This window comes from Choristoneura fumiferana, chromosome 17 (genome assembly GCF_025370935.1).
Source record: "Choristoneura fumiferana chromosome 17, NRCan_CFum_1, whole genome shotgun sequence".
NCBI lineage: Eukaryota > Metazoa > Arthropoda > Insecta > Lepidoptera > Tortricidae > Choristoneura > Choristoneura fumiferana.
The window spans coordinates 16,412,518-16,435,328 of record NC_133488.1 but is presented as its reverse complement, the minus strand read 5'-3'; the positions used below and the strand labels follow the sequence as shown (position 1 = coordinate 16,435,328).

Genomic DNA, 22,811 nt, shown 5'->3' with positions numbered 1-22,811 from the left:
AATACTCAAAATAATGTAAGAGTCATATTTTCTTTTATTGTTATTTGTTCGAAAATGGCGACAGATTTTATACAGCGTAAAAGATATCTGGAGAGTATTATAGATTCCGTGGTTTTACTACGCACTTTCTGGATTCCATTACACAGCTTTTACCCTTTAATAGCCGTTATAATATAAATATTTATTATATAGGCTGTACATCAGTTTTCAGCAAATAAATTATACAGCCTGTCAGTAATACAGATTAAAGCTGTATTACAGAATTCATTTATTATTATAGTTCTATAAAATCATATTTGACAGAAGTTATGAAACTATTACACTGACAAGAGTGTACAGTTACGCATTAATAATAAGCTTTAGAAAGTAGTTTTAATATACCATTATACAGAAACAAGTATAAAGTGATACCATTTTATAACTATAGCTGTAGTAAGTAAGTGATCACATGCAAAATACAGCCTCTATGCAGCTTGAAGGATAACATTAGATTGAAGTGTCAAAAAATGCATAGGGTTTTAAAGTGGAGTTCAAATATTCTGTTTTAAAGCTTTAAGTTTACACGGAGTATTTTATAAAAACTTAGTACAGCTTTAGCTGTATAATAACGGTTTAATCACTTTTATAAGTAAACAATCTTTTCTTGACACCTTTATGGATCACCAGTAGAACTCTAAGTTCTAATAGTGCTGTATATTTGATGTCGGCAACGCTTGCGTGCTGCTTGGGTCAAATGTTTGCAGTTATAGGTAATTTTGTATGTAGATTGGGCCAAATTTAGTGCCGCTGAGCTGAGTATATGAAAAAAAAAACCGGCCAAGAGCGCGTCGGACACGCCCAAAATAGGGTTCCGTAGCCATTACAAAAAAATAATTAATATTTTTCTAAGGATTTCATATTTTATACGGAATTAATCTTCCAAGTTTAGGTATATTTTATACCTTAGGCTGCTATTTACTCTTAAACTACTAATGATTCTCAAGTAAACTTAGCCTTTATAGTTTTCCTTGAAAGATTGATATACTTACTACCATTCTGAATTTTTTGCTCGAAACTCGATTTTAATGAAAATTTGCACTTTAAAGTTGAATATTTTGCAAACAAATCACTGAATCGAAAAATCGTTTTAGCAACCCCCCCATGATTTCCAAGACCTATCCAACGATACCCCACACTACAAGGTTGGATGAGGAACAAAAATCACCCTCACTTTACGTCTATGGGAGGTACCTACACTAAAAAATTTTTTTTTTAAGTTTTTATTGTACCATTGTGTCGGCATAGTTTACATACATATTCGTGCAAAATTACAGCTTTCTAGCATTGATAGTCCCTGAGCAAAGCCGGGGACGGACAGACAGACAGACATGGCGAAAGTATAAGGGTTTCGTTTTTGCCATTTTGGCGTGACAAGAGTTAATGCTGATACGCACGTATAATTCGCCATAGGCACGAGCGAGTAGGACACGTTACTATGACATTCATTCACTAGCGTATAGGTAGTGTCACGAGAGTTGAAGTGAATGATTACACACAGAGATACAAAAATAGCTGATTGCACAGAGAATGAATGAAATTAATGAGTAAATGTCATAATTCTGTCATTACACAACTTGACGTAGCTGTGTGTAATAATTCGCTTCAAATCTTGTGGCACTACCTATAGTATTAGCGCAGTTCATGCTATAACGCTTTACAGCGCTTCATGACCTTTTCAGTAAGTTTCCCGGACACTCATTACATTACCAAAGATCTACGCAAATATGGCAACCATCAGAATGAAAACATACTTGTGCGTACATAGAAAATAATAAGCTACTTAGCCACATTTACTATAAAACTTCACCTAATAAACGACACTATAGCACGCATTTATCATGAAAAAGTTAAGTCATTGATGCAGAAATAAACCTACGAGTAAAGTTCACTTTCTCCATATCAAACAATCAGTTCCAATAAAGGCATACATCAGCGAAACCGATGCGCAGTCACATGCGTGAATAACCGTCGTATTTTGAACTTTCAACTCTAAAAATACATCGCATGTGACCCCGCACGACTCCGGCGCAGTCGCGCCGCCTTCTGAAAGGTCAAACCACGCTGTATATGCCGTGTGTCGCATAAATTACGATAATTCGATAATTAATCGATACTGAATCATTCTACATTGGAAAGTTTTTTTTTTCAGTGAAGTGTCGTTAGTGGCCAGTGTTTTGTTACATTGAAATGTTTTCAGTGAGTTTTTATACTTACAAAAAAATAAGTAGTGGACGTGATTAAGTAACTTTGTTTTTTATTATCTCTTAATGAAAATGAAAAACTATCTCACCGTAAGTCCTGTTTTGACTGATGTGGACGTGTATCTTTGATAGAATTTTAAGCAAATACTACTTATAATTTACCTATACTTTGAATTGTTTCAGTGTAAGAGTAAGAAAAGCCATTATATTTTCTTTCTGAACTGGCATTTCTGTAATACTTTGTTTTGTTACTCCCTCATTAGCATTTCAGTTAGGTCGTTAGGACTCGGTAAAATTCCAAATCTAGGCAAGCCATTCAACAATAGCCGTTTTAGACCTTCGTGTAGACTAGCCCCTGAAGTATTTATACACTTTTCGCTGCCACACTATTTGTGAGCATCAAGTCCGTTCTGTATTAGATAATTTCTTCAGCAACTTGTGAACATACCTCTGCCATTCTCATTTTATTGTGCACCTGTCTAATTACCGTACCGCTTTTTTACCGCAATAGTGACACGGTAATTAGACTTGTGTGCACAGATAAATGTAAATGGCAGCCGGTTTTTCTAGATGTGCACTCAGTTTCAGTGCCGTGTCGCTTTTGCCTGACAAAAAAAGCGGTAGGTACGGTAATTAGACAGGTGCACGATAAAATGAGAATGGCCGACCTACAGGTTGAAAAAGTTGTTGGTGTTAATTCAGTAATAGGGGTTGTGGTTTTAATGGTTGTAGTAGTGGTTGTTATCAGTCGTCATTGGAGATTCAGTTGTTGTATAGTAGACGCTGTTGTTTCTGTAATTGGAGTTACAGTTGCAGTTGCGACAGCATCACATTGCACGGTCATGACTGGCATGATATATGGCACAGGGTAAGGGATTATAAAAGACTATGCTTGTGCTCAACATCGTTTGCAAACATAGGCAGCGTGGCTTAGGTCTTTTGCATTTCCGACAAGAACATTTGCGTTTCTTCCATCAGAATTCAGTATTGGATTCAGATTCGTAAGGTTAGGGTCTCGTAAATGTTCCGTTTTATTATTCTACGTAAGATATCTGAGCTAGTTTCTTCCGAATACTCGTCGTAAGTCAGCTGGTATTGTTTTTCGCAACAATAAGCGCATAATTAATAATATTATCATCTGAAATAATACACTTTAATATGATTAGTTTATTTAGATTTAGTTTATCGGATGGGTCAAATATTTTACTCATACGTACCAATTTCATAATAATAATTTATTGAATCAGTCGTTACTTTGCAGAGGTCCATATCAATGAACTAAAAGAATTTCCTTGCTTGTTAGTGTGGTTTGTTGGTGGTCATAGATGGGTTTGTGTGATTTGTGTGTGTTCTTACAGTGTGGAGGTGGAGGAACTGCTTGAACACGCATATTTTGCATAAGCTTAGCTATCGTAAGGTCGCGGGTGAGCAAGGAAATTATTTTAGTTCATTCATAATAATAATCTTAGTAATTTAAAATCAAGTCATTTTTCTCTACCTACATGTTTGATAAATTCACGTTTTCAAGTCGATAAATCGATAGGATATTGCAATGAAAATTTTATGTTTTAGTTCGAATTTTATTACAAAAACTTGCAAATTTTACGTACAAACAAAATTACACTGTGCTATAAAATGTCGTTTCGTTTATGTATTGATTGACGATTTTATTTTCAAAATATAAAAGATAGAATTTTTCAAGTTTCACGAGAGGATCTATCTAGTTTCGTAAAAAAACATTAACAAAAATACGTAACGTATGTACAGTACTGCACGAGAGGACCGTTCGATGGTCATTAAGGTCTTTTATTGTTTCTAACTTGTGAAAATAGGCTCTGTAATATCTTATCGGGAATTGGTACTATCCCATACTTGGGTATTACATTGGGTTTGACGGGTCTTATACCAAGTTGCTCCCTAAAATCCTTTTGAAAATCTTGCCTAGATTTCATGTTAGAACGAAGTTCGTCATAAAAATTGTTTCTTATTCGTTTTGATGACAACTTTTGATCACACGAGGCTTTTAGTCGCATAATATCGACAGGTTCTTCTGACGTTTCGGTTGAAGTTTCTACCGTAGTCGTCGTGGTAGTTTTAGTTGTCGTTGGTGTAGTTTGTGTCGTTGTCGTTGTCGTTGTCGTTGTGGTATCTGCTGCAGGTATTGAAGGATGCACATCTGGCATCACTAAAGGATAGGGGTACGGTACAAATACTAGATTTGCAGGCATTTGTTCTTGACATTCGGCCACACATACTCGCGTACAGCACGGCTTAGGATCCGCACATCTTTGACATTCACACTCACATGTGTCTTGGTAACTATCGGTGTCCGTGTCTGCGGACTCGTACGATATAGCCAGATGGCTTCCACTGTTCCCGTGTTTGTGCGGGTGTCTGTGTCTGTGACTTGAGCGATGGTAGTCGCCAGAAACGTATTGTTTCTCGTAACTGTAAGGTAGATGGTAATGTGCCACGCTGTGTGCTTGGTTGTAGTATTGCTGGATACTGAGGCTGGGGATTGCTATGATGAAAATCTGTAAACAATCATCATAATAAGTTTTATAATGTGTGATTAGGGAATCCTACTAATAATTTAAAGTTAGTGTGTATCTTTGTTACTCCTTCACGCTTAAACAACTGGTAGACTAGACGTCTTCGGATGAAATTTGATATATTTATAGCTGGACGTTCGGAATAACACATCGGGTCCTTTTTATCCCGATATTCCCACGGGATCGAAATAAAATCTCGCGATTTCAACCGCCAGTATTAGAGACATGAAATTAAGTGCGGGCGTTTTATAATGCAAACGTTAATGAAACCCAAGACATTTTTTGGTGATTCCCACGGTTATTAAGTAAAATTATGGAAAAATAATAATGCATCTGCCAGATCTATAATAGTTTAAAATAAACACGATGCTGTTACAGTTTCCGTTTACTGTGATAATTGTGTCCAAAATCATAGCGAAAAACGCGTTAATATGTTAATAATACCCTTCACTGTGGTTTACTCGTAATCTTGTTAGTTCAAAGTTACAACAAAGTCAAAATATATGTATTTATAGTTGCTTCTTTTTATTTCCGCTAGGACATCAAAAAAATTACCGAAACAACAAAGTATTTTTTTTCAAAACGGTTGAATTTCGAATTCGAAATACATTTATCTACTAAAGAACGGATGGTCAGAACCTTGTCAGTATATTAAAATTATTCTTCTTGAGAGTAATGAGGTTGTAGACCAGCAGTGGTGTAGCGGTATAGCACGCGGTACGGAATACCGAGGACCTGGGTTCGATTCCCAGTGCTAGTCTTATTTTTCTGGTTTTTCTGTGCATCTATATTTCAATTTGTATTTGCAATTTAGGTTTTACGGGATGACCGTAAAAGTAAAAATTTGGAATTGAAATAAAATATACAAAAAGATTCCAAAAAAACAATCTTAGTGAGGTTGTGTTAAAATAACAGAAGCGTACCTACCTACAAGATTTCTGGTTTATTCTATGTTCAATGGATCAGGCTGAAATGGATAGATTTTGCTTATATAACGGCCATAAAAATGCTTGGGCATAAATACAAAGATATATTTAAGCTTATCCTCCCAGCAAAAATAATAAGCTTTATAAAATGATCTTCATTGTATTGGGAAAATAACAAAGGAATTTAGCCTAATTAAAGTATATCTTAAAAATTATAAATGTCGTAATTCTCAACATTGTTTGCCATATAAATTATTTTAGGCGTAACACGGTATATCGGTATTGCCAGGGATATTTTGAAACGACAAGACTTTTTATAGATGAATCACCAAAAACATACCCATACCACGATCGCCTTCATTTCACTTTTACTAACAGTTCCCTTTTTTCTAACACAACACGTTAATGCCGAAAACTTGGTCTCTTTGATTCAATTCCCAACGTAACTTTTATGGTACAGTCTTAATGAATAATAAGAGTACACTAAACATGTAAAAATCTCATTACTACGAACCACAACCTTATCTTATTGCAATGAAGTTCATTTGAAAGTGAATCGAACGTCGAAAATGATACTTTTATAACACTTGAGTGTACCTATTGTTCTAAAATGTTACCTAAACTACAATGGGTACAATGTGTAAGCAGCCTTACATCATAGTAGTATTGTTCTGTAACCGAAAGATTTAAAAACTTTATCGTACCTGATATCAAAATAAATTTTGTCTTAAAATTAATCCAGAATCCAGATAACGGGCTACTTTGACTGAACAGTCCTTTAAATTTTATAAGAGGGCGTTTTAAAAAAAAGTGTGCCCTTTATTTTTTTATTTTGGAAAAAATATGTTTTTCTTCCTACTCAGAATCAAGAGCACAATCGGTTCCGTCCGTTTTTTTTAGACTATTATTGGTTCGCATAATTGATTTGGCATAATTTGTATTGGCATAATAGTACTGTCGCATAGTAATACTTTGGCATACTACGTACCCCATTTGGGAATACAGGCGTGATGCGTGATGTTTATGTGTGTACGCAGAAATTATGCGTTAAAATTTGTTAGCGTGGGAAATTATGCGTAAAGTACTGGACAGGTTTACAGGATCAATACAATAACTCTCTATTGTATGTATACCAGAAATAGTAAGCGATACAGAAAATAGGTACACAGAAAGAAAATTACAAGGTAAGCAATAGGCGGCCTGCCTACTTACAATTACCTACCTACCCCCACCTACGGCGGCCTAATGTACCTACTTGTAATTGTATTTATACCGGTGATGCTTTTGGAGGTGGAGGTGGTGGTTGGTGCTGGAGGATATCGGTATCTAATCCAAATCCTACGCAGGCGAAGTTGTGGGCAGAGATTAATAAGAGGTACTAGTAGTCTGAATCTAATAGACATTGTGGGCCTGGAATAATCCTTCACATCATAGCTCTTCAATCTATAGCTATTCGGAGGCAATTACTCGTAATATGTAACTCCCACTTCAACAAATATTTCCACACGTATGACGACAACGTTTTAATTAAAAACGGCACCGATAACGCTTTTGGAACGTCTTCAACACCAATTTATGCTTCTCGCAAGAAAACCGTATAGTATTCTGATGTGAGAGTTCATTTTCAATCGACTCTCGCGCACGCGGGGGCGCCGGGCCGAAGGTGGCCGGGTCACGACCTCAGTCCGAGTCCTGAAATACACTAGACATGGAACCCCGCCAAATCACTTCAGCGTGCGTAATAAAGCCATGTTGGCGAGTTGTCATATGAAACAGTTATTTTAAGGGTTTGGTTTATAATATAATAATAAACAAAATGTATAAATTTTACCGAAAATACAAACTGAGACATGGATCCACAGAAAAACTCTCTCTCTCTGATCTCTTTTTCTGGTTTTTCTGTGCATCCATGTCTCAGTTTGTATTTGCGATATGGTTTCACGGGATACCCATAAAAGTAACAAATTTGGAGTTGAAATAAAAAATACAAAAATACTCCAAAAAAAAACCAATTATAAATTTTACCTCAGTATATAAAAGTATCTTTAAATTATTTCGGAATATTGCAGCAGATGGTTGGATTAGATTAACCGGATAAGTACGCCTATAAATGTTTTACAGGAATTTTTATACTGAACTATAAACAACTACTTTGCTCGCCCGCAACCTTATGACAGCTACGTCTACGCAACGAATGTGCGTTCATGCAGCTCCTCCGCCTCCACGTTGTAAGAACACACACACATCGCAGAGACCCACCACTACACTCACGCTCCTTCACACTTGTGGTGGCTGCACCTTGGAAGCGGTCTTAAGTTACCAAATGTTACTGGATAGTTTTTTTTAGTTGTTAACGATTCAGTATTAATTATATTAGACGACCAGATGGCCTAGTGGTAAGAGAACCTGACTACGAAGCTTGAGGTCCCGGGTTCGATTCCCGTGTCGGGGCAGATATTTGTATGAAAAATACGAATGTTTGTTCTCGGGTCTTGGGTGTTTAATATGTATTTAAAATACAAACTGAAACATAGATGCACAGAAAAAGCAGAAAAATAAGAACAACACTGGGAATCGAACCCAGGTCCTCGGCATTCCGTACCGCGTGCTATACCGCTACACCACTGTTGGTCAACGGCACAGACACGAATTTCCCCTATGCACCACATATCTCAGCTTGTTTGTTTCTTATTTAGTCACTTAAGCAGTGACGCTAATTAATACGCTACTTAGACGCTAATTAGTGACGCTAGTGTTTAATATGTATTTAAGTATGTATCTATATCTATATAATTATATTTATCCGTTGCTTAGTACCCATAACACAAGCTTTGCTAAGCTTACTTTGGGACTAGGTCAATTGGTGTGAATTGTCCCGTGATATTTTTTTATTTTTATTTTATATCTGTTACGGGAGTCGAAATAGTAAAGCTTATCACATATCTTCTTTTTTATTATCTCTTGATGCAACTAAAAAAACAATCTTACCGACGACGACGACTTTGGTGAAAACCTTAGCACATAATACTTAATAAAACTGAATGATTTCAGTAATAAGGGTTAACTTCTGAAAAACCGTTATATTTTCTTTCTGCAATTGGCATTTCTATTATATTTTGTTTTTGTGACTCTCTAATCAACCTTTCAGCAAGGTCGTCAGGGATCGGTACGATTCCAAATTTAGGCAACCCATTAGCCAATGACCGTTTCATGCCTTCGTATGCATTAACGTCAAAAGCATCGCACTCTGTGTTGCCACACAATCTATGCTTATCTCGTCTGATCGGTAGTAAATTGTTTCTTCTAAAAACTGTGACCATGTGGGTTGAAAAACTTGCTGGTGTTGATTCAGTAATAGGTTCTGTGGTTTTAGTAGTTGTTTCAGTCGTTGTAGTAGATTCCGTTGTTTTGGTGGTAGTAGATGCTGTTGTTTCTGTAGTTGGAGTTGTAGTTGCGACAGTACTAGCTTGTACCATGACCGGCATAATGTACGGCACTGGGTAAGGGACCATAAAAGACTGTGGCTGTGGTGCTAAACATCGTTTGCAAACATAATGACAGCGTGGCTTAGGTCTTTTGCACTTTCGACAAGAACATTTGCGTTTTTTCCATGATGAATCAGAATCGGATTCAGATGATTCGGATTTGGATTCATAAGGGTAGAGCCTCGTGAATGTCCCGCCCCTATGTTTATGCTTGTATCGTTTTATTATTCTACGTGAGATATCTGAGCTAGTGTCGTCCGAATATTCGTCGTATGATAACCGATATTGTATACTATTTTGTGACAATAAGTATATAATTAATACAATGACCATCTGAAACAACAAGTTTAATTATTATGTCTGACAAAATATTATGTTTCCTCTTTATTTAAATAATTATGTAGAAATTTATCACAAAGTTATTCATTAAATTATGAAATGTATTATCTATCTTAATCATACGCTACGTACCAATTTCATAATTCATTTTTGAATCAAGGCATTTCTGTACCACTACGTTTAAACTTCACATAACATTCACATCCATAACTTTGTGAACCGATAGGATTTTGTAATGGAACTTTATGTTTTAGATTGAATTTTATTTCATAAATTGTAAATTTTACGTTTGAACAGAATAATATTGCGTATAAATATCGTAAAAACGATATTTTTAGTAAGAGTTCTTTTAATTCTCATCTCAGCCTATAATGTACGTCCCACCCCAGGGCGCATTGGGAAATTGTACTTAACATTTAATTCTATTTTCGTAAAATATAAAAAAAAACAACTTTAATATTGTAGTATTTTAACTTTTTTTAATTTTCAATAAAACACAATACATTAAACATTTAAAAATATGACTATGTACATAAAGTATATAAGCTAGCCTAACCTTTAAATAAAAAATCCGTCCTAGGTCACCGTCGCTGTATATTGTGCCCAGAAGGCTGGTAGCATTCCCACGTTGTACTTATTACAAGGCTAATACTTTGCCCGAAATAGCTGCCAGCCCTCTGGTCACCTGAAACTTCAATGAGGTGCGTGGATATCTCTTTCGCGATATCGCGTGCGCCTGGCCCCACGGCCCTAAGGTCTCAACACCAAACGGCGCAAAAATATAGCCCTCCCCAAGGGCTCCAAAATAAATAACGCATATGTAGTAGTTTCTCCACGAGTGCGATCTATTGAAAAGCTTTATATGTAAAGTACAATTCAATAGAATCTGTCAATTTTCTACATATTTAAGACACACTATCGTGGGCACACTTGATTATATATGTCCCTGTTGTTGCAATTATGATCTAAAAGGAATCAAAAAAGAATAATAGTCACATCACAAAGCCTTAGGCAGCCCGGTGTTTATATTAGTAGGCTAGAAGTGTCTACAAGATTGTCAGATTCTATTGAATTGGAGTTTAGGTACGTAGTACTCATCCCACTTCGCACTTAATATAAATGCGAAGGTTTGTAAGTTTGCTTGTTTGTTTCTTCATCACGTCTAAACCGCTAAACCGATTTAGATGAAATTCGGTATACAGATATTTTGAGTCCTGGTAATAAATAAAGGATAGTTTTTATCCCGGAAAATTGCGTAGTCCCCACGGGATAGCGATAACCGAATTCTTTGCGGACCGAGTGGCAGTTAACGGCTTGTGATTAATAAGTTGGCATTGTCAACTGCTAAATGCGTAACAAAAAAAAGTCTAAAGGATACAGAGGACTTACGGGGAATGCCCCATAGGTATAGGTACTTCATCTTAATAATTAATGCAGCATGGTCATGACGGTATTAATTGGTTACTGGTTTTAACAGCATCATTAGCTGTAAGAAATTAAACAGTGAGCTAATTACATGAAAATCTCACCTATTTAAACCCCATTTAAGCTGGTTACTAATATTTTTCAACTCCTGATCACCGATTAGAAATCAGTGTTTATAGATAAAAAAAATGCCGATTTAGCTTCAGTATCGTTCCATGGTGTATATTTCGCTCTATGAAAAAGAGTGTCAGCAGGCCGCATAAGCAAAATACGTCTTTTGTGGCATAATCGGCCGTATTTTTTTTACGTCAACTTAGAAGTTCGATTTTTTACACAGCTTACAGGAACTGTCAACCTGAGTGTATTATGTTTTAATTTCAACTCGGCACCTCCACTCCCGAGGTCTTGATAAACAGAGCCCTAAAAATATTGATTTCGCTTCAGCACCAATCCATCGTCTACTAAAGACGCGGGCGCAGGGCGTCGGGTCACGACCTCGCGCGACGGAATTAGCTCCCGGCAGGTGCCTGCCAACTGCCGACTACGTTATTGTCGTTTACTATAGTTATATCGATAGTTACACATGCTAGCTAGAAAGAGATGCCCTTTAATAATAGGTATTCAGTATTGACACGCTTAGTTTTATTACTTGTTTTGTCAGCGTGATAAGTCCCGTGTGCTTCAATAGTGACTCTTAGTGCATGATTTGATCTCGCGTAACTTAAATGCCCCAGTGTTCGACATACTACTGCCCATTAGAAGCAAGGTGTCAACTTTGTTGCCGCTTCTATTCTTAATAATATAAAATCAAAAACTAGGACAGTAACCAGCATGATTAGATTCTTGAATCCATGAATTTTTGGTGGGCCCTTTTCACCCGTTAACCGAAAAGCATAGCTTTTTCATGTTCAAGTTCCATCAATCATAATTATAGGTACGTCAAAAAAACAGTACGTAATAAAATAATATTTAATAATATTTATTTATTTATTCCGCACTGGGCCCGCGTGGGAACTATGCCCCAAGCCCTCTTGTTCTGAGAGGAGGCCTGTGCCCAGCAGTGGGACGTATATAGGCTGGGATGATGATGATGATGATTTATTTCAGACTGCATAGTATTCATAGTTATGTAATTATTGTTATTAATTAGTAGTTGATGAGTGTGTAATTGACAATTACATTCTAGAATATGTATGTGATTAATTTAAATAAAGACAGTAACTTAAAAGAATATTTAAAAAAAATAGTCGTTTATTTTACTTTTATCATTAACTAGCGTTTACCCGCGGCTTCGCACGCGTAAATCTTTATATACAGCAGTTGAATTGAAATTCCGGGAATTTATTAAATTCTCGTGGGAAATCACTAAAATTACATCGTGGTTTTCATTGACGTTTAAGAACAACGACGTTTGAATTAAAACACCCATGTCAAATTTCATGACTCTAAACCCAGCAGTTGTTATTTCGAGATTTTATCCCTATCCCTTAAGAATATCGGGATAAAAGTAGCCTATGTGTTATTCCAGATGTCCAGATATCACAAACCTACCAAATTTCATGACTTTAGGCCCAGCGGCTATTAGTTCGAGATTTTATCCCTATCCCACGGGAACATCGGGATAAAAAGTATCCTATGTTTTAATCCAGGTTATAAACTAACTTTTTGGCAAATTTCATCCAAACCCGTCCAGCTGTTTCAGCGTGAAGAAGTAACAAACATACTCACTCACTCACAAACTTTCACATTTATCATATTATAGTAGGATTAATTTATACTGTCGGGCCCTGCGTCGCATGCGATTGTGTTGAGTGAATTGTATGGGCGGAGCTGGCGTTGGGGGATATTTTCGGGGGCCTTGTCTGTCTTTTCGTGCATTTCGTGCTGAATAAACGACGTTTCAGCCTAAACGCCGTGTTGGCGCGACGTTCCTTGTCCGCGTGTCAGCGCTATCGCGCTTATCACGTTATCAAAGTCACGACGCCGTGACCGGTCGTATGTCTGACACGGCGAATCAACCGTCTGCTTGCTTGGAATACGTTTGAGAATGTTGTCTTTTTACCCGACTGTCCGAAGAAGGATTATGTTTTTAGAGTCTATACCGGATGGGCTCAGTAACAGGAGCAAAAAATTAAAACCCAGGTTCTGCTACTCAAGTTGCAGAACTAATTTAGTTCAGCAACTTTCAAAAATTAAGTAATTTTATAATTATGTTTATTCCAAACAAATTAAATGGTATTTTCAATGTAGGTACGGCATCCAATAGTCTAAATGACATCACCTGTCACGTAACAAAATGACGGATTTCGCAATACATTGCTCGTTCAATTAAAATTTAAACTATAATAATAATCATAATACAAGTTATTTTCAAAAGTTGTAGAACTAAATTACGTAGCTCAAGATGAAGAGTGGAAGCTGTGGTTTATTTTTTTGCTCCTGTTACAGGGCCTACCTTGTATATGTGCCTAAGTCTATTTCTGTGGTCCTCTACATATGCAGCTTAAGCGGGCGAATGTTTTTTTTTCATTTCAGAAAACCTGACTGTTTAAAAAAAACTGAAAAGTGAAAAACAAACCTAGCGATCTAAAACTTTCTTACCGTAACTTAAAGTTCAACAATCGGGACCCTTAGCCGGCGACGATTTTGAATGGGTCCCGACTGTTAAACTTTCGGTCGCTTTAAAAGAACTTTAAACCACAAGACTTGTTTTTTACTTTAGTCGGGTTTTTTGTTTATTTGGTTCAGTATGCTTGATTAATTACGTTGACCTAGAAGTTTGAGTTTTTCGCAGCTTCAAGGGGTAGCATACACCTGAGTAACTTTTAATATTAATTTGGTTTGATGCCTCCACACATTACTGAGAAAAAGGGTCGGTTTTCAAAGGTTCAGTTTTAAGGGTTTCTTCTTACACCCGTCTGAAGTCGGGGCGGGGAGCTAGTTCAATTAATCTTCAGCGCAAGTAAACTAAACCCCAATTGCAGTGTGAGCGTTTCTTCATCCCTTACGATAATCCTTTACTTTTAATTTCATCATTCACTCTAAAGATTAACTTAGGTAATTATAGTTTATAACTTTAAATAAACCCATTAAAGTCCCAAGATAACTATTTGTTGATACATTTCTGATACGTTTAATGAAATGTCTGTTATTTTACAATGTTGCTAAGGATTATCAGAAGTTATGTAATTAAATGGCAAATTTAAGGAGATAGGGGATTAATTATAGAGCACCCTTGTCTAGGCATACAACATTAATAAGTAAATAAATAAATACCTAAATAAAACCTATTGAAAAACGGAATCTAAGCACTTTAACGTTACTCATGCTATAGTATGTTAGAGTTTGGCAGCCGAGTCTTGGGGTAAGAGAATGATTAAAAAAAACTCATTCGCGCAAACATTCGTCCATTTTATAAATTGCGCACGCGCCCAAAAGTTTCCCATAGAACCCAATCGTACGTTAAAAACCGACATAGGTGACGGCACCAATCATGGACATGTTAAGCACAGTAGTATCCAGTAATGGACAGCAAGGATTCAATGCCTTACAGCTCACCATTCACGAACTTTACCAGTTGTGATCATCAGTTATCTGTTACTAGTTTAAGAAAAAGTAGCGTCCGTTTCTTAATATTGGGTTAGCGGAAAAAATATTTCATTATTGGAAAATGACGTCCTGGAATAGAATGTCTTGTTGTGTCCAGTGTCCGTATTGATACGAATGTGAAAACGGTTGCCAAGAAGGGGTTTGCTTTACATTGCTCGTGATAGGACTCGTTTTTCAGACTATAGTAGCAGTTTTTCCTTGAGTTTGTCAAATCGGTAATTATGTATTGTTTTTTTCAGTTATGTACGCGTAGGTAGGTAGTAACTGTGGTAGTAAGAAACTTAAACTCGCAATAATAAGTTTCAATATGGCTGTACTGGAACAGCGGTAGTCTTAAGGAGGTTTAAGATAACTTGATGTTTAGCTATAGTAGTCGCAGTGGTATCAGCAAAAAATTGCTAAAGTTAAACATGTCTATTCCGCCAGTTCATCCCATAACTACAAATTTTATTTTAGTGGGATGAAGCAAGTTCCGGCAAGCAAACTGTACCATCTTTTTCCCAAAGCATTTCAGCGCAATTTGACGCCTGTCTAGCAGCATTAGGTACGTTATAGTGAATAAAAAATACAATAAGCCTGTATGTGCCCTGTCCTACAGTTCAGGCTGTGACATCGTTTTACTCGAGTACCACAGAAGGTTAAGAGCCCGTTATCGGTTCTTATCAGCCGTACGTACCCAGGTGCCGCCCCATTTGCTCGTTTGACCTGACACCTCAGTTATCAGTCGCTTGCTGTGATAACAACGCGCTGTCACGGAGTACCTGTTGATTTTAACCCTATATACCTATTTTTTTTTTCATTTTAAAATCGTAAAGTGTTTCTAAATTAAATTTGACCTTTCGGCGTCTTTGGTAAGGATTTACTATTGTTATTGCATCATGTTTATTTTCTTCGACTGAAATGTGTCATATTGCACGCATTTTCCTTCTTTCATTAATTGATTGTATTGTACAATCTCGATGGAATTTACCCATTAATTGGGGGTTAGGTCACGCCGTGGCTTACTTAAGTAAACATAATGCAGGTGGATCAATCTTTGTTGTTATTATGTACCTGCAGCACGGGTTTAAGTTGACATTGTCCGTAATTTCAACTCCTTATATTCTTCGCTTTCTTATACAGGTTTCAAACACTAAAATTTATTTCTAAATCTAAAGTAAATACTTTTCCAAAGTTACAGTTAAACTAAGGCAATTTCAATCGGAGATACACCTTAATACTCTCTGACCTGATCACAATGATAGAACGATACTAAACAATTGCTATAAAAGCAAAGTATTGTTCCATTTATTTCACGTCCATCGATCAGTACAAGCAAATTGTAATTGTCTGTAGAGAATATCTATCAAACGTGAGTAATACGTTATCAGTTAGCATAACACTTCGTTGAATTTATGATGGTTGTCTAAACAATGTGTTTTATATTGACGTCTACATAGCCGGACTAGATATGAAAGTAGTGCGATTATACGTGAACGAACCGTATAAGTGCTATCGGTCCCAATACAAACTATGCTTTGTTATTCAAAAGGTGACTTACTATAGCGATTAAATTATTTTATCACAACTAGGAAGATAGTTTGTTTTCGCATTCAACAGTAGATTGCTTACCTTGGGAAATTTCTATATACTTACCTTTTTCTGTACTGCTTTTTATGACATTGTATTGGTGTTAAAAAAAATATTATTGTATTGTATTGTAGATTTGTCGAAAAAGTACCGAACAGCAGTTATGAAAACCGATAGTGTCTTCTTCGGACTTGATAGAGGCTAAATTATCGATAGTATCTTCTTATTCTTCTTCTCTTTTAAAATATGGCTTTTCTGTCCTAATTAATAGGACAATGTCGCCAGTGTCAAAGTAAACTCTCTTTGAGAGGAACGTTGTACGGTGGTTGTAGTTTTTGCAACTTGATAGTAAAATTCCAGAAACCTCGTGGACACAACTTGCGCATTAAAAAATGTCAGACACGAGAGAAATATAGAATTTTGTGATCACTGTTCACTGTTAAGGTTAATCGCCGTATAAAACACTATCAAAATTATACTTCAACTAGCCAAAGAAACTGAAATAGCATAATTAGATATTGTCTACATCCGCCATGTTCGAATGCTACAAATCGAATCATCGATAGTATCGATGGAGCTATATTTTCAAAACTGAACTGAATGGTCGAAAAAGTTCTTATGACTGAAACATTTAATTTGCTTAGCGTCTTCCAGCCATGTATAAATTTATACCATCCGTAAGTAACCTAACAAAATTTTGTAACTTTGAAATAATATTACAGATAGATTCGAGCATCATTATATCAAAAATAACAAAACAAAACAATCAAACAATGTCTGAAGGAGTGTTTAAAAGCAATAGCAAAGAGGACTCAAAAATGGAGACCCATGAATTTTACGAAACAAGTGCCAAGTGCAGTGATGAAATGAGTGATGGTGATGAAAAAGGTTTAGTGATGAAAGTAGAAGCAGAGGATAGTGATGTGACTAAAGCTATCAGTCAGAGGGAAAACCGACTGACGAACATCATTGAGCAGTTGCGGAGTCAGAGCGAGTTAAAAGGTAAGTTACTAAACACATTGGTATTCATGAAACTATCTCGTTTATTATGTGTTTGTTGTAATAAAATAATAAAATTCATGATATACAATTTTAGTCGAAAATATATAATCTACATTCTGTTCGCTGCACAAACTTTAATTATCTTAACTCGCCATTTGCGCTTGTGTTTTACGTACCGCGCCCACAGGAGACTGACAAAAAAACAAATTTGAATAAAGTCTTGCACAAGGTTCCATTACCTGTTTCTTCAGCATCATCTCCAGTGAAAAAGCCTCACTGCCGGGCACAGGCCACTTCACTCCACATATATAATGAGAAGGCTTGAGACGTAGTTCCCATGTGAGGCCGTATATACAATACCTGGAACTTCTCACATACCATTAGTTTATGAGTGGGGACCTATTTAGCGTCATGTATGTCTTTTTTTGTTCTATGTTTGTTTTATGGCGTTAAATAAATGTATTTTCTTTCTTTCTTTCTTTATGTTTAAGAGTTTGTAAGTTTTTTTAACTACAACGTACGGCTTCCCGTTAACCGACGCTCCCGTCAGCAAAACCATCTCAATCAGAGCAAGCATAAATCTTTCCCTGAACCGTATCGTACCTTTGCTCGATGTTATCAAACTCATGCAAATCGCAGTAGATTTATAAAAGTAATTAAGGCGAGACAAAGGGCACGCGCGCAATTAGGCGTTCCTCGGCACCGACGTCTTAAATCTCTCGCTAACAATGCCTGATCGTAGATACACTATCACGGAATCGCGATGTTTCTGCTCTGAATTACTTTGTTTAAGAGGTAACACTGGTTTTAGAAGTATTGTTTGGATTCTACAGTCCAAATGGCACTAGAAAATATGACGATTACCTGTCTGCGGAGTAGAAATTCAACTTTTAAGTCGCTTTACTCTCGACTTGACGTTCACGGTCTTCGGGTTAGGATTGGTAGATAAACTTCATGACGATTTTCTTAAGAAAGTAGAACGGTAGTTAACTCTTGCCGCAGTTTTAAAGTTCAGAGTTCGTGATTTACAATATGTCATTAAATAATGCTTTTGCTCACTCTCGCGTTATGTCCCTTATGTCGCATTTACGAGTCCTCTATGAAGAGATGGGGCCTTTCTGTTCTAAAATCGGGTACAACACGGCGTGTGATGAGATTTAAATCATAATCATCATCATCATCCCAATCTATATATGTCCTCAGGGCTTGGGCCGCAGTTCCCACGCAGGCCCAGTGCGGATTGAGAATCAAATAGGAAGTTTAAATAGGCTTTATTTATTTGCTCATTATTATTTCCAGTTATTAATAAATAATTACGGAAATTAAAATCAAAAATCTATCAGTATTTATAAGTACATACAAACAAACCGCCCCAAGCGCTGCTATTGAGCAGTGGTTCATAGGGCTTCTTCTCTTTGTATATTGGCTATGCTGATTAGTTGCCTTAGGGAAGTGCTACTGTAACCTTGGATAGGATTATGTTCATTTTGGAACAAAAGATACTGAGCTTAGGGTCTCAATAGCAAAAGCCTTTAGTTGTAAAAAAGTGTGCCAAGTTGCAATGTTTGCAGTGCTTGCAGTTTCGGCCGTTGTATATATAGCTATGCTGATTCGCTGCCTTAGGGAAATGCTACTGTAACCTTGGATAGGATCATGTTCATTTTTGGAACATAAAATACTAAACTTAGGGTCTCAATAGCAAAAGCGTTTAATTATAAAAAAGTGTGCCAAGTTGCATTGTTTGCAGTGCTTGCAGTTGCGGCCGTTGTAGTTGATTTTAAGGCGAGATGGGGCGACGCCTGCGTGTGGAGTCCTATAGGCTGCCCCATTTGCCGTACCGTAGCCATTTCAGCGTCATGCTGTCGGTTTTATTGGCATTAACACGTGCCACCAGCCACCAGCCACCAGCCCCGATGTTCAAAACATGTTGTCACTTTTGTACCTTGTCGCTTTTCGGTACACAATTTCGTATGGCTTTTCAAACATGATGTTAAAATGACTAGGTACAAAAGTAATAACTTATTTATGACGTTGACTGTACAGATATAGTGCATGTAGGTATTTCCATCGGGTAAAGTCGGATCTTAATCGGAATACGACGTCACCCGAAGTGTCAATCAATTATTGTATTTAATGAGTGACACTTCTATTGCATATCCATTAAAATTGAATTTCAATTTCATTATTTAGTGTCTAATGTCCAAATTAAAAACCGGCCAGAAGCGTGTCGGACACGCCCAAAATAGGGTTCCGTAGCCATTACGAAAAAATTAACTAATATTTTTCTAAGGATTTCGTATTTTATACGGAATCCTGTTATTTACTCTTAAACTACTAATAATTCTCAAGCAAACTTAGCGGTTATAGTTTTTCTTGAAACTTTGATATACTTACTACCTTTCTGATTTTTTTTAAATTTTTCCACCCACCGGTTTAGATTTTAGATTTGGGCGCTCGATTTTAATGAATATTTGCACTTTAAAGTTGAATATTTTGCAAACAAATCACTGAATCGAAAAATGGTTTTAGCAACTCCCTAATGATTTTACAAGACCTATCCAACGATACTCCACACTACAAGGTTGGATGAGAAAAAAAATCAACCCCCCCACTTTACGTCTATCGGAGGTACACTATAAAAAATTTATTTTGAAATTTTCATTGTACTATTTTGTCGGCAAAATTACAGCTTTCTAGCATTGATAGTCCCTGAGCAAAGCCGCGGACGGACAGACAGACAGACAGACATGGTGAAACTATAAGGGTTCCGTTTTTGCCATTTTGGCTACGGAACCCTAAAAATGTACGATGGGTACTGAAGCCTAATTGAGTGAGCACGATTAATACGAAATTCCGATAAAATACGATTAGAAAATCATTATGAACTACATTTGTATGTATTATTGATAGAGACAATACGACAGACAAGCCGATATGGACCGGCTCGCATAATTATTGTAAGTCCGAATGTAATGTTTGTCAGAACGATCGTTTGTCATAACTCTTTTTTCTCTGAATCCCATAATTGTTCAGAATTGTTTTAAAACAAACCTAGCATAACCTTGTGTAAGGTCCACCCGGATTGCTACCACCATTTTGCTCGCTAATCCTGCCGTGAAGCAGCAGTGCTTGCACTGTTGTGTTTCAGCGTGGAGTGTAAGACAGCCGGTGAAATTACTGGCACTTAGGCCTCTAGGTTGGCAACGCATCTGCAATTACCCTGGTGATGCAGATGTTTATGGGCGGTGGTGATCTCTTACCACCAGGAGACCCACTTGCTCGTTTTCCACCCAGTCGAATAAAAAAAAGAATAAAACCTATAGTTTTCTGTAGGATGACCATTTAAAAATTTCAGAAATATTTAAGGTTTTAGTGGGAAACAATTATGACAAATGATGATTCTGACAAAAATTACGGTATGACTAGCGAAAAGTATGCGAACTTTGGCGCTCCCAGAGACAACTTTATCTGTAGGTATATGTGTTATTGCAGCTAGTGAAAAAAGTAATGACATTCACTCATAAACTTTTGTAGGTAGTATCAATAATAGAATACACTTAAAAGTAAACAGTTATACCATAGTGTAAAGAGACTAGACTAGAGCATAGTCGCAGGCGCAAGCGTCTCTTTAACGAGCGCCAGGGGTTAATGGGAGGCGCGTGTCGGCTACAGTTTTCACCGCGCGCAGAGCTGGCTTTGCACGGGTTTAGTACTTGTTATTGTGCTTACATATGGCGTTAATTGAGTAAGCAGCGCTAGTGCTGCCAACTGCCTAGCAAGCTACCAACTGCCTACCCTGGAGTCGACCCAATGTACGCCAATGACTGTTTACAGATATAGTTGTAGTAGATTAGTGAAAAGTGGGCAGCAGTGGTGTAGGGGTTAGAGCACGCAGCACGGATTGCGGAGGACCTGGGTTCGATTCCCAGTGCTGGTCTCTTTTTCTGTGCATCCATGTCTCAGTTTGTATTTTCGATATGGTTTCACGGGATACCCGTAAAAGTAACAAATTTGGAGTTAAAATAAAAAATACAAAAAGACTCAAAAAAAAAAACAATCATAGTTTTGTGTTTATAATATCATCTTCACTTCTGTAAACAGCGAAACATCAAACACAACGATCAAAAGTCAGAGTACAGAAACATGTGGTGCTTGGCACCGCTATAGGTTACTTGATTGCAAGCCCGCCAGCCATATTGGTGATGTTTGGCTTACTAGTTCGCCAAGCTAAGCTAAGCCTCGTCATAAAACCTTTTGATCATTCAACATCAATTGGCATTCTAAGTTTCTATTCTCGCCAAGATCATGGTCTTTAAAACGCACCAACGGCGCAACATCAAAATAATATCAAATGCAAAGCAAGTGACAAATACTAAGCATTAAATTCAATGAGTGTGTAAACGCAGCTTAAAACTGTACAATAATTATGCAAAAATTTACCTTAGTTCGCTAACTGTAGGGCGTAAATAAGCTTGATTTATTCATAGGCCAGCCCCAGTAGTTTGGATTACTGTTCAATAAAAGCGACAGAGAATTTAAAAGGGTTTAGTTACTACCCCACTGATATTATAAATGCGAAAGTTTGTAAGTCTGTTTGTTTGTTTTGTTACCTTATCAAATCCAAACCGCTGAACCGATGTAGATGAAGTTCGGTATACAGATAGTTTGAGTCCGGGGAAGGACATAGGATAGTTTTTATCCCGGAAAATTTAATAGTAGTGATAGTGATAAACGAGTCGCGGGCAGCAACTAGTGTTAAAATATTTTTAAAGAAGCATGTTTTGTTTCTTGATAAAGGTTAATTGAAACAAACAGGCACGGCTATTTAATCATGCGTTGACTAAATTTAAATGTAATCACTTTTAGACTAAGGAGCTGTTTCACCATCAATTGATTAGTGTTAACTGGTGGTTAGGTGTGATGCCGTCTCTATTTGTTTTGTTCGAATAGACGGAGACGGCATCACATTTAACCGTCGGTTAACGCTAATCAATGGATGGTGAAACAGCCCCTAAGCCTTAGGTTTTAAATTTTCACGATTTTCACTCATAATTAATATTATACACTGAGCGGTAAAAAATCTGGCCCTCAAATGTATGCACTAAAAGGTAATTTTGTATGTTTGTATGTAGAGTCGGCCAAATTTTGTGCCGCTGAGTATATTTTTCGAGACTTAATCACGAACTCAACTAGCTGTTGCCTGGGACTCCGTCCGAAATTTTCCAGCATAAAAACTATCGTACGTCCTTTTGCGAGACTCCAACTATCTCTACACCAAATTTCATCTAAATCAGCTCAGCGACAAAAAAGAAAGCAAAAAAATAGACTTACAAACTTTCGCGTTAAGGTATAATATTAGGGGAATAGATCGGCAAAGCAAAAGAAAGAATGATATAAGTAAAAAATCGTGGATTTGCGAGAAAAGTATAGACGAGACCATTTTTCTGATGGTTCATACCATAAGAACAAAGGGACACTCGTAAATAATAATAAATTGATACCGAAACTTGAGTTCAATCCCCGGTCGGAGCAGATATTTGTATGAATGAAACGATTTTTTTTCTCAATTTTGGACGTTTCTGTGTTTAAATATGTGTATTTATCTATCTAGTATTATTATGTGTTGCCTAGTACCTACTCAAGTGATGCTTACTTTGGGACCAG

At 36.9% G+C, this 22,811-nt stretch overlaps 2 protein-coding genes across 2 annotated transcripts in view; one reads left to right on the top strand and one right to left on the bottom strand.

The window, feature by feature from the left end:
- The first annotated feature begins 2,085 nt into the window (after positions 1 to 2,085).
- Positions 2,086 to 22,811, top strand: part of LOC141437227 (uncharacterized) — a 63,356-nt gene continuing 42,630 nt past the window's right edge. The window contains exons 1-2 of the mRNA XM_074100482.1: positions 2,086 to 2,330; positions 16,868 to 17,147. Of these exons, the coding sequence (XP_073956583.1) occupies positions 2,307 to 2,330; positions 16,868 to 17,147 (304 nt within the window). The 5' untranslated portion in view covers positions 2,086 to 2,306. The remainder of the gene's footprint in view (positions 2,331 to 16,867; positions 17,148 to 22,811) is intronic.
- Positions 3,479 to 6,256, bottom strand: LOC141436899 (uncharacterized). Its single transcript, XM_074100008.1, has 2 exons — positions 6,059 to 6,256; positions 3,479 to 4,774 (listed from the first exon to the last, which is right to left on the bottom strand). The coding sequence occupies exons 1-2, from the start codon at positions 6,077 to 6,079 to the stop codon at positions 4,037 to 4,039; spliced, it is 759 nt and encodes a 252-aa protein (XP_073956109.1). The 5' UTR covers positions 6,080 to 6,256; the 3' UTR covers positions 3,479 to 4,036.

Bases quoted from the DNA above. Each gene is read 5' to 3' on its own strand.
- LOC141436899 (XM_074100008.1), bottom strand. From the start codon at position 6,079: ATGAAGGCGATCGTGGTATGG. The intron at 4,775-6,058 runs GTATGTTTTTGG...GATTGTTTACAG, and splicing joins TGAAGGCGATCGTGGTATGG to ATTTTCATCATAGCAATCCC.